Genomic DNA, 13,926 nt, shown 5'->3' with positions numbered 1-13,926 from the left:
CATGAAAAATGAAGGATACCCATAAATGCAATTAGGTAATTAAAAAGGACAATATAAACACATTTTCTTCACTTAACTGATTTAAAAAGTATAAAATAAGATATGTAATATATTGTTGGGCCTATAATATATATGAAGATAATATGTATAATAATAATACAAAGTAGATAGAACTATATAGGTGGAATGTTTCTGTATATCACTGGAATAAAGCGAATATAAATCTGAAGCTAATCAATTCTCGTAAGTTAAGATGTATGTGGTAAACCCCAAAGCAATCCCTAAAATAAGCTCATAAAAGTATTCTCAATGAAACTAATACAAAATAATATTGACTGTAAACTGTTATTAAAAAATAAATTTTTAAAGTGTACTAAAAAATCATTAAATGCTACATTAGGAAGTATTCACTTATGCCAAAGAAAGCAGTAATGGAGACATAGAGAAACTGAAAAAAATAAGAGAAATAATTCCAACTATATCAGTAATAAAATGCTGTCCAGAAAGTATCCAGCCTGTCCTATAATATGAAAAATAGAAACACAGATTAAAGAAGATACAAGACACAAGAAACATTGTACATAGGACAGTGATGCCTCAGGCCCCTTCAAAGTAGGCACCTTGGGACATCACACAGTCTCCCAGTGTCTCTTTCACTGTTCAAAACACTGCAAAATCCTTTGTTGGAATTGCCATCACCTGCCATGTCATATTTTCCTGAATCTCATCAATGGTCTGAAATTTCTTTCCTTTCGAAGGTGATTTTAGTTTTGGGGAAAAGCCAGAAATCTCAGGGTGCCAAATCTGGACTGTAGAAGGACTGAGTCACCTGGTGTTTTGCAAAAAAAAAACTGCTTGAGATGTGATGCTTGAGAAGGTACATTGTAGTGATGAAGCTGCCAATCACCAGTTGCCCACAGCTGTGGCTGTTTTTTGTCATATTGTATCTGTCAGCTGATGAAGAACATTGAAGTAGTACTCCTTATTAATTGTTTGGCTTGGAGAGATGTATTTGTGACTGACATCACCTTCCCAGTTTAAAAAAAGACAGTTAGCCCTGGCTGGTGTAGCTGAGTGAATTGAGCACGGGCCTGCAAACCAGAGGATCGCAGTTCGATTCCCAGTCAGGGCACATGCCTGGGTTGCAGGCCAGGTCCCAGCAGGGGACCCACAAGAGACAACCATACATTGATATTCTCTCCCTCTCTCCTTCCCTTCCTCTCTAAAGATAAATAATAAAATCTTAAAACACACACACATTTAACATGGTCTTGGATCTTGCTGCGATTTTGCTGTGCCATTTTTGGGCGTGGAGACAGATGACTTCCATTGGGCAGACTGGGCCTTTGTTTCTGGATCATAGCCACAGACCCACGATTCATCTCCAATGAGGAAATCTGGTTCACTGGTAGCAGTTTGAATCAAGTCATTAGCAGCTAAAGCACACTATTCCTTCTGCTCTGGTAGGAGAAGCCACAGAACAGATTTTGCCATCACACATTTCATATCAAGATCCTACATCAGCATCTTGGACACAGTAGTTTTTGGAATCCCCAGATCAGCTTGTAGTGCTCCACCCCACTGACTAGTACAGTGAAGTCATCATTGTTCATTCATGCACATTCCAGTCCATTCTCCTTGGCTGCCAGGCTACATCAATGTTGCACAAACCATTCTCATAATATAAAATGGCTGGACTTTTTCCAGACATACACCATATATGGAAGGATTAAACAATTCAATCAAAAGATAGAGATTGTCACAATAAAAAATCACGATCCCATTATATGCAGTCTGATCTGCCTGGTGTTAAATTCCTCGCATTGACGTGTCAACAGCAATCGAGGCTCAACGACAAGAGAAGGGTGTACACAGCCTGCACAGAGGTGTGCACCTCCAGTGCCCAGTGTGGGTGATCAGGGAGGCTGTGCCACTGGGCCCTGCAGAACACCTACTGCATTAGGCCATGCTACCAAGTCTCCCAAGACACATAGCAGCTCTACCTGATACATAGAAACAAACAGAGGCAGCCAAAATGAGGAGACGTAGAAACATGTCCCGAATGAAAAAACAGAACAAAATGCCAGAAAAAAAAAATGTAGACAAGCAATCTACCAGATGCAGGGTTCAAAACACGGTTTACAAGGATGCTAAGTGAACTTAGAGTTCTAACAGCATAAAATAGGATTAGTCAGAAATGAAGGATACACTAACTGAAATGAGGAATAATTTATAGGGAATCAGTAGTAAAGTAGATGACGCTAGAATCAAGTCAGCAATTTGGAATATAAGGGAGCAAAAAAATACCCAATCAAAAGAGCAAAAAGTAAAAATCCAAAAACATGAAGATAGTGTAGGGATCCTGTGGGACAACTTCGAGTGTACCAACATTCACATCCTGGGGGTGCTGGAAGGAGAAGAGAGCGAGCACATGAAATCAAAAAAACTATTTGAGAAAATAATGACAGAAAACTTCCCTAACCTGGTGAAGGAAATAGCCATACAAGTCCAGGAAGTACAGAGAGTCCCAAAGAAGATGAACCTATACAGGTCCACACCAAGACACATCATAATTAAATTGTAAAAATTTAGCCCTAGCTGGTGTGGCTCACTGGATTGAGTGCCGCCCTGTGAACCAAAGGGTTGCTGGTTCAATTCCCAGTCAGGGCATGTGCCTGGGTTGTAGGCCAGGTCCCCAGTAGGGGACACATGAGAGGCAACCACACATTGATGTTTCTCTCCCTCTTTCTCCCTCCCTTCTCCTCTCTAAAAATAAGTTAAAAAAATAAATTGTAATACTTTAAAGGCAAAGAATCTTAAAAGCAGCGAGAGAAAAGCATCTACTTACCTACAAGGGAGCTCCCAAATGACTGTCAGCTCACTTCTCAACAGAAACTTTGCAGGCCAGAATGGATTGGCAAAAAAATATTTAAAATGATGAAAAACAAGGATGCACTACCATCCTTGCACTACCAAGGATAGCTACTGTACAGAAAAGCTATCATTTACAATGAAAGAACAGATAAAGAGCTTCCCAGACAAGAAAAAGCTAAAGGTTTTCATCACCACCAAACCAGTATTATATGAAATGTTAAGGGTTTCTTTAAAAAGAAGAAAAACAAAAGATAAAATATAAAATACATGAACAATAAAATGGCAGTAAATACTTATCGACAATTGAATCTGAATCACAAAATAAATGAACCAAGCAGACCAGAAACAGACTCGTACAGGGAACATTTTGACAGTTGCCAGATGGGAAGGGGGTAGGGGGATGGGTAAGAAAGGTGGCGGGACTGAGAACTACAAATTGGTTGTTGCAGAACAGTCATGGGATGTAGGGAATAGAGTCAATAATATGTATGTCAGATGGGTGCAAGATTTATCAAGATGAGCACATATTTAGGTGTAGTGTCTAATCATTAGGGTGTATGTCACCTGTAATTAAGTTTTTTTTTTAATTTCAATTTTTTAAAAATTGTATAGCTGTTATTCTGCATTTAGATCTTGCTCCTCAGCATGTGTTGTCGGTTTGGCTCAAATGAACTTGTATACAAGTTCAAAAGCCAAAAAAAAGGAAGGAAGGAAAACCAGAAGTTGAGTGTAGTGTGGGATTTGTGTAGTTTGCGGAGCTAGGAGACCCCCAAATAAGACTATTGACAGTTAAAGGAGAACCATGAAGTATAGCGGACAGAGCGCTCAGCCTCTTTCTTCATCCATAAAGTTAGAAATTTGGGTTTGAAAGGCAGCATATAGAGATTGAAGGCAAAGGTTTTGGGGCCTGACTTGCCTCATATTACGTAAAATGAGGATAATAATTATATACCCACCTAATGCAGCTGCTGTGAGGAATGTTTATGTACACAGGTATCTCGCTTAGCACAATGTCTGGTACACAGTAAACTTACTGTTACAAAAATGAAGTCCTTTTCAGATCTGATGACCTACTGTGTTACATAGTCAACTTCTGTCAGCCTGGTACTCCCAGGCAAAGGTAAGGACCGGAGATACAGGCTAATCATTTCTTGTCTAGATGTTATTGAACAGATGGTATGTGATACCAAAGGAGAAAAATGAGAAGAATCCATGAATAGCAAGGACAGAATGTTGAGGAATATTATATTGGAGGACAAGAGGCAGGAGGATATGGGAGGGGCCAGCGAAGGAACGTTCAGAGAAGGAAAACTAGGACTGTTCTGACGGCCAGCTGGAGGAGAGCCCGTGAGGACAGCCTTATGGAGTAGAGGGCACCTGAGCTAAGTCTGAAGGTTTATGGTGCATATCTGACTGACAGGGAGAAGTTCAACATGAAAGCAAAGGAAGTTAATGCAGTGTGGTTCTGTGAGGATTTGAGAGGAAGGAAGATTTCTTCCTTCTTCTTTGAATTGGAATGAGAGAAGGGAAGGCTATATGTTGATACAGTCAAATTTTGAGTGTGAAAGGTTGGAAATCAGAAGCTCATGTTGGATAATTTCAGTTTTTTGTTTCATTAACATAGGAAGCAAGGTCATTGGAGAGAGGAAAGCAGGGACTAACAGTGAGGTGTGCTTCTAAGTGGCTTTAAGCATTTACTCTGATTCTGCTCTTTGAAGTAGAAAACAAATGGTCCATGTCAATTATAATAGATAATATTTACTGAGCCTTTAATATCTGCCAGGTATCTTGCTAAGAGCTTATTTCAAACCTAAAACATCCGACAGACTAATGGTGTTACTATCACATCTACATGCTACAGAAGGTAATACCTGAGACAGAGGAAGGATTGGAAATTGCTCAAGGTTCCTCCGTGTGTGAGAGCTGGGAACCAAGACTTTATACAAAATAGGTCACTAGACCTGTTGGTGGTACGTGGAAAGTAAGATTTTCTTTCTTTGCTTTTATATTTTGGACCAGGTGACAACTAAAGCCAAACAACTGAAAGATTCGGTGACCTGCTCGCCAGGTGAGTTAGCACCATTAACTCCAGTAATCCAAAGCAGTTTCTTCAAAATAAGTCCCTTTTATAACAACTTCTTTAAATATGATGGTGCAATAGCTTTGCCCAAGGAACTGTACAGTTAAACCTCTAAAAGGTGTCAAATTACACCTCTAGTGATGTACAGTTAAACCTGTCAAAGGCACTGAGAAGCCAATCTAGCCCTAAACATTTAGTGGGTACTAAGATGTATGTAATAAGTTTAAAGAACTATAAAAAACGTTATTCTTCTCTTGTGTTGGTGAGGTGGAGGGCGCAGGGAAAAGCCCGTCCACACACCGCACAAATGCACCGTGTGCGGTTTTCCTGCACCCGCCACGTCACCCCACACTCTCCCCCAGAAGAGACAACAAGCAGCCTTCCCAAGAATCTGCGTTTCTCCAAACCTGCTTCCTCCAAGACTAACTGGAATTTTGTTCGAGTCCCCGTACTGTTTGCCTGGAACCAGGAGGTAATAAATTGCCTCCTAAACCTTCCAACTTACCCTAAATACAGGCCCCAGACCCAGAGATCTCCAGAGGGTCATCCCTAGGAGGGGGTCCTGCAGGCTTTAGGAAAGAGGGCGTTGCCAGGTCTGTTTTCTACCAATAAAATTATTTGTCTCGGCATGGAGGCAGAAATAGGCAGTGAGATGTTGTATATAAGAAGCTGACCTCCCAGACACTCTCCCAAAATGTATTCTGAAAAGGCAGCGTGGAGGAGCGACTTTACTAGGGCACTGGCGGACGGGGTGAAGGTATGACGAGAACAGGAACTGTGTAGTTCAGTATTTAAGGGTGTCTCTGGGATGACGGCCATGGCTGGGAGTCGGCCTTGGCTTGCCCGCTGGCCATCCAGGTGACGTGAATGCGCAGGAGTCACAGTGGCAGCGGAAGCAGCTCTGGGCAGGGAGCAGACCCCACAAGCAGTGGTCGTCACCTGCAGATGGTGAGTGGTGTCAGGTCTGAGGGACTCTTTTTAGTTATGCTAATGGATCATTCACAACTCTGGATTGTGAAGAACAAACTTCCTTACCTAAAAAGGAACAGGTTATTTCTTCTCAGAGAGATCTTTGCATTCTTTCATCACAGCCGGTTCTGTATACACCCTCGGCTCTGTGGGAAGGCACAGACTTGGGATCAGGCAGAACTGGGTTCAGATCCCCCTCATCTCTGCTGCTTTCCGGGACTCACTTCCCTCATTAGTAAAATTAGGATAATGATACCTATCCTAGAGTAATGTGACAATTAAGTAAAATCATACATGCAAAATGCATAGGACACTGTCTGCTAGGTGGGAGGCAGCTGTTGTCACTCTTGTCACCTGACCTGACCCAGCCCTTTCATCTGTGTGATGTGCCCTTTCCCACAGGAATGGTTAGACTCTCTGAACTGAAGTCGACAGCTCAGAATTCCAGGCCCCTCAAGACCACCGTGGCCTTGCCCGATGACATCATCACCCAGCGGGAAGCTGGTGCACAGGCCGTGGGGGGTGGAGAGCGGGAGGACAGCGATGAACAAGAGGAGGAAGAGGAACCGGAAGCCACGGTCCTGGAAAGCCAGCCAAGGAGACGGAGGCCGTCCCGGCTGCCCGAGGTGGCAGCCAAAGCAGAACCAGTGGAGAAGCTCCGTGGGAAGAGGCAGAAGGACTTCGATATATCGGAACAAAATGCATCGAGTGATGAGGAGAGCCAGAAGAAAGAGAGAAGTCGTGCTACAGAGGAGCCATGGACTCAGAACCAACAGAAACTTCTGGAATTAGCATTACAGCAATACCCAAAAGGATCCTCTGACCGCTGGGACAAAATAGCCAAATGTGTCCCGTCTAAGAGTAAGGTGGGTGAGGCGGGGAGAGGACAGGGCCTCTGCACTGGTTTTAGATTCCACTGAGGTGGCTGCAGCCAGGTTTTCTGCCTTATTCATACCCTCTCTCCACCTATTTCGCATGAGCTCTTGTTTACAAGTCATCGTCTGGCGTATCCCCCTCAAAGCGTGGGAAATCTGTGCACTCGATTGATTGTGTGTATAAATGAGGTCAGCAGTTTAAGTTGGGTCATTATGCAGACCAGGTAGTTTTTCTCAGAGAAAAATTCCATCCATAGAATATAAACTTCACCCTCAACCACCCTGCCAGCCTCTGGAGCATTTGCTCTGCTCAGGCAGCAGTTTGAGAGAAGCCCCAGGGGCCTGGCCATGTCCTGGTCGCTGTGCCGTCCCTCTTACCCGAGTAAGGAGAAGGTTTCTCAAAATCACAAGCCCCCTCAGGCACAGGGATGTGTGTGGCCGGTGGTGCATGTGATCACCAGCTCTGCAGCAGGACTCTGGACTCGGCCCCAACACAGGGTAGACCAGAGACCCCGAGGCATATTTGTATGTGGGGTCTATGTGAGAATAACATTTAGCATTCAGCCTACCCTCTACAGCCTTGAATTTCTATAATAGACTTTTCCCCCTGTTTACAGCTCTTAGTACCTGCTTAAATATATCTATAGATAGTTCTCAAATAAAAACTCAAACAGGCAGGAAGGTAGGCGTCCCTGTGACAAGACAGCCCCTCCTCTGGCCTCTGCCTTCGGCCCGGCCAGTGTGGAGCTACGGCGCTGCACAGTGGGCTGTTTCCAACTTGCCCCTTTCCTGACACTCGGTCTCCAGGGCCTCTTTCCCCATAGCCGTGCCCTTCTCCGAGGCACCAGGAACACTGAGAAATCAAAAGAACCAATCTCTTCTGCCTTCTGTGCCTATCACTCAGTAGCCTCTGGGCACATTGATATTCATTTACATTCTTATTTTTTTTAATTGAAATTCGATGTTGGACAGCCTAGCTTGTGGCCATGAATGTCCCCAAGTGTATGGGTCTAGTTATCTATTACCCACTTGAAAATGAGGAAGTCAAGAATTCCCGGGGAGAAAAATAAAACCATTAGCAGTTGATCTATTTGAGAAACACAGATTCCCCTGCCTCTCCAACTGGTTTGCCAGAAGTCATTATTTTCCTGAATTTCTCTAGCATCTGTCAGGACACAGCCATTTGCATATGTGATGAATCCACATTGTTTGAAAGGAAGTGGAACCTGATTCCTTAGAACACTCAGCAACTGATTGCCTCGGGGTTTGGAAAACTTCCTGTTTCAACCAGAAAGGAGCAGCTCTGTACTGTCCTGCAAAAGTTCCCTGTAAGCCTTGGAGTTAGAACCAAGCCCAGAAAAGGTTGCCTGGGGGCTCACCTGCTGTGGAGTGGCTCCCTGCAAGTGGCCTGAGAGCCACTGGAAATTCTGGGCCAAAACGAGGAGGCTCTGCCTGAAGTGCAAGTGAACAGGGCTCAGTGGCAGGCCCGCCGCTCAGGGGCTCAGGGCCCACGCTGTCTTCCAGGTGAGGTGCTGAGCTGGCCACACTCGATGTCATGTGCTAGGCAGGACCACAGGAAGCAAAGTATCGAGAAAAGATTGATAGTTTTAAAGACCCTGGGCAAGGCATCTTTGGGGATGCAGATATAGGCATGTAAGATCCTCTCACTACTCTAAGCACCTAAAATCCTAGGAAGAGAATAAATACCCGTTCTGTCCCAGGCAGCTGATAATGTCTTCTCCATGGAGCACAAATCAGCTTGCACTAGACTGTAAGTCAGTGAAGGCTGACAGTGCCACTGGGGAGAGTATTTTTTGAACAAAAACAAATGGATTTTTGAAAATACCTTATGATAATAGGGGAGTCATGAGGCCCTTCCCAAGCACCCCCCATCTCCCCTTCAGTCATGAGGTCCCACCCCAGGGGGTGACAGCTGCAGGAAGCTAGGATCTGAAGCTTGTAGTTCTGTACCTGACAGGCAGGAAGAGCAGGGTGGGGCTGGGATGAGCAGAAGACATTGGGCGTACTCCCTGTCAGTGTGCTGTGGGCTGGCGGACGGCCCCAGGAAGGTCCCAGCAGCCCTTTGCAAGAGGCAAACTCAAAGGAGAATAATAGTATAGGTACCTGGCCTAGATTTTTTTGTTTCTCTGAAGTGACATGTTGTGATGAAATAGTAAAATGTTAAAATGGATCATTATAGTTAGCAAATTGAATGTCATAGTCATGAAGATAAAAAGCCTCATAGACAGCTGCCAGTGGCCCGTCACCCCAGCAGTTAATACCACACCTTGGGCTCGGAGTTCAGCTCACCTCCTTGAACCTGTCAGCCTCGTCTGTCTGACTAACTGGGCTCATGCAGGAAACTTGGGGCAGGTTCCGTGCAAAGTGGATGGACATGAGACGGCCTAGTTATATCAATGGGCACAGCCACCAAGCAGGTCCCATAGGCTTACCCCAAGAAGGTCATTCTGCTCTGTGGAAGTAATTGTTTTCACCTTTTTTTTTTTATCATCCTACAGGAAGACTGTATCGCTAGATACAAGTTGTTGGTTGAACTGGTCCAAAAGAAAAAGCAAGCTCAAAGTTGAATATTCTGGAAGATGACATTCACCTTCATTTTCCGAAATGATTATTTTAAAACTCTTATGCAGAAATTTGCATTTTGTACCTCAGTATTTCTATACGTCATGTGCCTTAGTAAAAAATTTTAAAAAAATCAAAAATAAATGTTGTGCTCTAATGTTTAAACAAATACTGAGTTAAAGGAGAAAAAAGGACTTGGGTATTTTACAGACTATTCTCGCATTACTACAAAGTTTCTAGGTTTACTTTCATGGGGAACAAACTTAATAGTGCTTTCTTTCTCTTTATTTTTTGTTATTTTTTAAATTCTCACCTAAGGACTTTTTTCATTGCCTTTTGGAAAGAGAGGAAAGGAGAAAGAAACGCTGATGTGAGCCCTGGCTGGTGCAGCGCAGTGACTGGGCACTGGCCTGCGGACCAGCATGGTTCTGTCCCCAGGCAGGGCTCATGCTGGGCTGTGGGCCAGGCCACTCGGTGGGGGCAAGCCAGAGGCGACCAATCCATGTTTCTCTCACACATTAATGTTTCTCTCACTCTCTCCCTCCCTCCTTCCCCCTCGGAAAAAAGTAAATAAAATTTAAACAAACAAACATCAGCATGACAGGGAGTATCAATTGGTTGCATATGTACACTCGGACACGTGCCCTGACCGGGAATTGAGCACACAGCCCTTTCAGCCGTGGGGCAGTGCTCCAGCCAGCTGAGCCGTGCCAGTTAGGGCTGAACAGTGCTTTCTAACAGTCAGTCAAATGTATGATTTTGAAGGAACATATGAGCAAACTAATGTGTAAGAATTTTAAAATGTGTTTCTTTGACCAAAGAACATACAGCAAATGAATTTACTGGTAGCAGAGTTCAGGTGCCAGGGGAGAAAAATCCAGCTTGGTACTGAGCAAGCTGGCTGGAAACAGTGAGAGGCTTTCTTGGGCATATACATCTGGGGGGAAAAATAGGTTTAAATGAATGAGGACATAAGGTTGTAACCTCTAAGTTTGGGGTGGATAGAGATCTGTTCTCAACTGATAGAATTTCCAAAATTTTTTAGGAACTTACGAAATTGGGTTCTACTTTTCAGTCCCTAAGTTTAAAAAAATCACCCCTCTGTGCAGCTATCTTTGATTGAGCTCTTCCTTGTTGTGTGGGTTTGAACCATCACCATCAAGCTGAGTATCGCTGTTTACATCTTCTGTCATTTGCTGAAGGATGGGAAATGGTTTGCTGCCTAAATTAACCATTCAGGTCAGCAGCACACCCTTCAAGGAACTGATTTGATATAACATCTACTAAGATGTCATATTTCTCCAAGTATTGAACTCAGATTAGAGCTTCCCGGAGGGGAGTTTGGCTGTGGTGTCCTAACTCCACTGCTGGCCCTGGGACCTTTCACTGAGGGACACGCGCTCCCAGAGGAGCCCGAGCCCCTTCCTGAGACACCACCTCCAGTGCAGCCCCCTGTGTGGGACATTGTGGGGAACGTGCTGCCTCTTCATCCCAGTCGGGACGAAGAGCCTGCCTGGCCCACAGGTCAGCACTGTCCCCCAGGTCAGCGGCCTGGCTGGTGGGAGGGGCAGGAGGAGAAGGCATGGACAGAGTCGTAACGTAGCCTTCGTCCCAGCTGTACTCACACCCTCTTCCTAATAAATAAACCAGAGCTAATCCAGTTGCAGGGATGGCACCAGAGCCAGCAGCTTCACCCCTTAGAACTTTCTTCCAGAGCCAGTGAGGCTATGAGGTCCCTGCACACCCACTGCAGCCACGGCCTCCTCTCCATTCCCGGGACGTCGGGAAGGCTTGGTGCACGGAGGGCAGTGACCAGGAGAAGCAGGTGGTTCTGGCTGCACCAGGCCGGGCCGGGTCCCTCCTGTCTCCTAAGGCTGGCGTCAGGTCTGTTTGTCATTCTGTGTGTCCAGCTTGTGACATTCTCTGAGCATCCTTCCATTATTCACCCTTTTTACTTTTGTTTGTCACACACACCCCCAAACCCTACCACACGTTTTTGAGCTTCCAGTCTGGGGAGAGCCCACAAGAGCCCAAAGATGTCTTATACAGTACAGTATAGGATGAAATCCCCTGGCTTGCTCACCTACTTACCTTTTCTAGACTCTAAGAAAATGGGGGCCTGGCCTGTTTTTCTTCTAATCATTGCCCCTACCTCCTAGTACCTTTCAAAGAAATCCAAAGGGCTCTTTTTGCATGGCTCCCTCTCCAGGCAACTTGGAGCTACTGCGTGTTGTGGAAGTAGAACAGAGAGCGTAGCGGGCAGGGCTACCCGAGTGTTGGCTGTGCACAGGAGACAGGCCATGGCCAAGAAAGCAAAGAAGCCTGCAGCAGGGGTGCACCACTCAGATCGTGTGGGGACCAAAGCAGGACTCCCTCACAGCACCCCAGGTCCTCCCCAGAGAAGCGCTCCACCAACCTGTCCCTTTGACTTCCCACCTCGTGGCCCTGTGTGTTAGCACCTCCAAGGCTGATGTGTGGGACAGGTGCTGTGTACCACCTCTTTGTCCCGGTTGCCCCCCTGGAAAAACGGGGACTGCGGTAGTGTTCTGTCCTACCCTGCGAGCTGGACCTCCCCACCTGGGCATCCAGGTCACTGCACAGACTTCTGTGGGGGCGGGGGAAGGGCCTGTGGCCCTGCCGAGGGTATATGCCAATGTCCATTTTGGGTGTGTAGTTCTGGGAGAGGGAACACATCTTTCACCAGGTGCCCCAAAGGTCTCTCACCCAAAGTGGTTACCGGCCTCTGCTGTGGTGTTTCCTCTGGTGCGTCCTGTGTGTGGAGGGCCAAGGGGTATCAGAGAAACCTCACCTTGGCCTTGGACATAAAGAGGACCAGGCCCCAGCTCTACTGCTCCTTTCCTGTCCGTCAAATGCAGACACATGGGTTTGAGCTGCCTCAGGAAAGGCCTTCACTTCAGAGCTGCCTGGTCTTGTGTCTTCTTCCTCAGGCAAGGCCAGAGGAAAGGGCAGTCTTAGAGTCAAAAGCCCCACATCTGAATCCTGGATCATCCAGTGAGCAGGAAGGGGCACCGGACTGCAGGTGTCCGGATCGCTTGGGGTCAGTGAGGAGGCTGGACGCTGATGGGGGGACACTAAGAGGAAAGAAGCTCCCTCCCCAGATTTGGAGGTGCTGGCTTGGCTGTAGGCACACCCTCCAAACCCCATCCTCCACCAGCCACCTCAGCCACAGGCCCACGGAGGCGGGGGGGGGGGGGGGCAGGGGAGCTGTCATTCTAGAGAACCTGGTCTTTGTCCTGCAGTGACTTAGACTAACTTTCTCCACTGGGGCAGAATCATGCATCAAACAGGTCCTTAAACTATTTATAACACCATTTTTAAAGCGCATTCACACCTCCTCTCCTCTCCATCCTCACAAAACCCCTGGCTGGTGGAACAGGTTCTGCTCCTTAGGCAGTTGGGGTGTCGGGCTGTTTGGGGAGCTGCCTTCTTTCCCAGCGCTGCCTGTGCCTCAGGTGCTTTGTTAGGGGTGTGGGGGTGGCGCAGTCATCTGTGGACCTTACTGCTCTGAGTTCTAGTGGATCACGTAGTTCTGTAAAATTTGCTCTGGGAGCTAAGGAGCAGCCCTCCACCCTCACTCCTCCGAAAAGCCAGGTGCCTGGCCCGCCCCCCACCCCCGGGACCTTCGCTCTCAGCGGAGTATCACTCTTCCACTGGTGTGTTTTCAAAATCCCTTCTCACTTTTTGAATAAAGTCACATGAAGCTTTTGAAACGCCTCCTGCCACAGGATTTTTTCTTTGATAAGTGCCATCCCACCCCAAAGCAAGCTCACCCACCCCTTTGAAAGGGGAGAACCAATCCCTTTAACATACCAACTGTTCCCTACTTACATCTATAGGGTATTTGTAGGTATTTATTTTAGCAGTTACGTTTTTTCCCCTAAAACTTAAATGGTGCAGTTTAAGTTGTGATTTCCCTATGCATGTGGGGTCATCACCCGCCCCCAGGAGCCCAGGACAGCCCAGCCGGGATAATGGGCAGTCTGAGAGTCAGCACCCTCTCTGTTTGCTTTACAAAAGCCCCGAGGATGGAAGGGTTTGTGCTGATGCTGACCCCCAACTCCTCCTGAGGCAGTCACCCCACCCAAGGGAAACTGAGGCACGGAGACACGCCACCGCCCCCAAGTCAGGGCCCTTCATGATCTGTGTCTCATGCAGCTGGCTACTCCTGCCACCCGTGTTCACAGGCCTTCCACACCTCAGCCCATGTGGCCTCGGTCTCCCTGGAGAGCAAGACAGAAGACCATGTCTGGTGGTGAGGAGAAGTGGGGCTTTGGGAGGGGCCTGGGCTAGTTGAAGTTCTTCACTTAGAGTAGATTTTGATAGTTCACCTAAATTTTAAACTCTTCTTCCCCCAAAAGGTGCTATAACAAAGCCAGCTTTCCAAACAATGGGCTGAGAACTGAGTGGCACTAAGGGCCGAGGTCTCCCTGAGTGACCTCACTTGGGATTTGCAGACGTGGGTGTGTTCTGAGGTTGGGCTAGGCCCAAGGGAGTAAAGCAAGTCACCTCTGAGCACCCACTGCC

General features: G+C 46.5%; 1 protein-coding gene across 2 annotated transcripts in view; it reads left to right on the top strand.

The window, feature by feature from the left end:
- Positions 1-9,894, top strand: part of DNAJC1 (DnaJ heat shock protein family (Hsp40) member C1) — a 263,953-nt gene extending 254,059 nt beyond the window's left edge. Inside the window, exons 10-12 of one of the 2 annotated variants that reach the window (XM_053654764.1) lie at positions 4,894-4,942; positions 6,326-6,789; positions 9,318-9,894. In XM_053654764.1, coding sequence (XP_053510739.1) covers positions 4,894-4,942; positions 6,326-6,789; positions 9,318-9,386 — 582 coding nt within the window. In that variant the 3' untranslated portion in view covers positions 9,387-9,894. Of the gene's footprint in view, positions 1-4,893; positions 4,943-5,221; positions 5,427-6,325; positions 6,790-9,317 lie in introns of those variants that run through there. The other variant, XM_053654765.1, reaches the window with a different exon arrangement.
- The last annotated feature ends 4,032 nt before the right edge of the window (positions 9,895-13,926 follow it).

This window comes from Artibeus jamaicensis, unplaced genomic scaffold (genome assembly GCF_021234435.1).
Source record: "Artibeus jamaicensis isolate MK-2021 breed Jamaican fruit bat unplaced genomic scaffold, CSHL_Jam_final contig_867, whole genome shotgun sequence".
NCBI classification, from domain to species: domain Eukaryota; kingdom Metazoa; phylum Chordata; class Mammalia; order Chiroptera; family Phyllostomidae; genus Artibeus; species Artibeus jamaicensis.
This window is presented reverse-complemented; position numbering and strand designations above follow the sequence as displayed.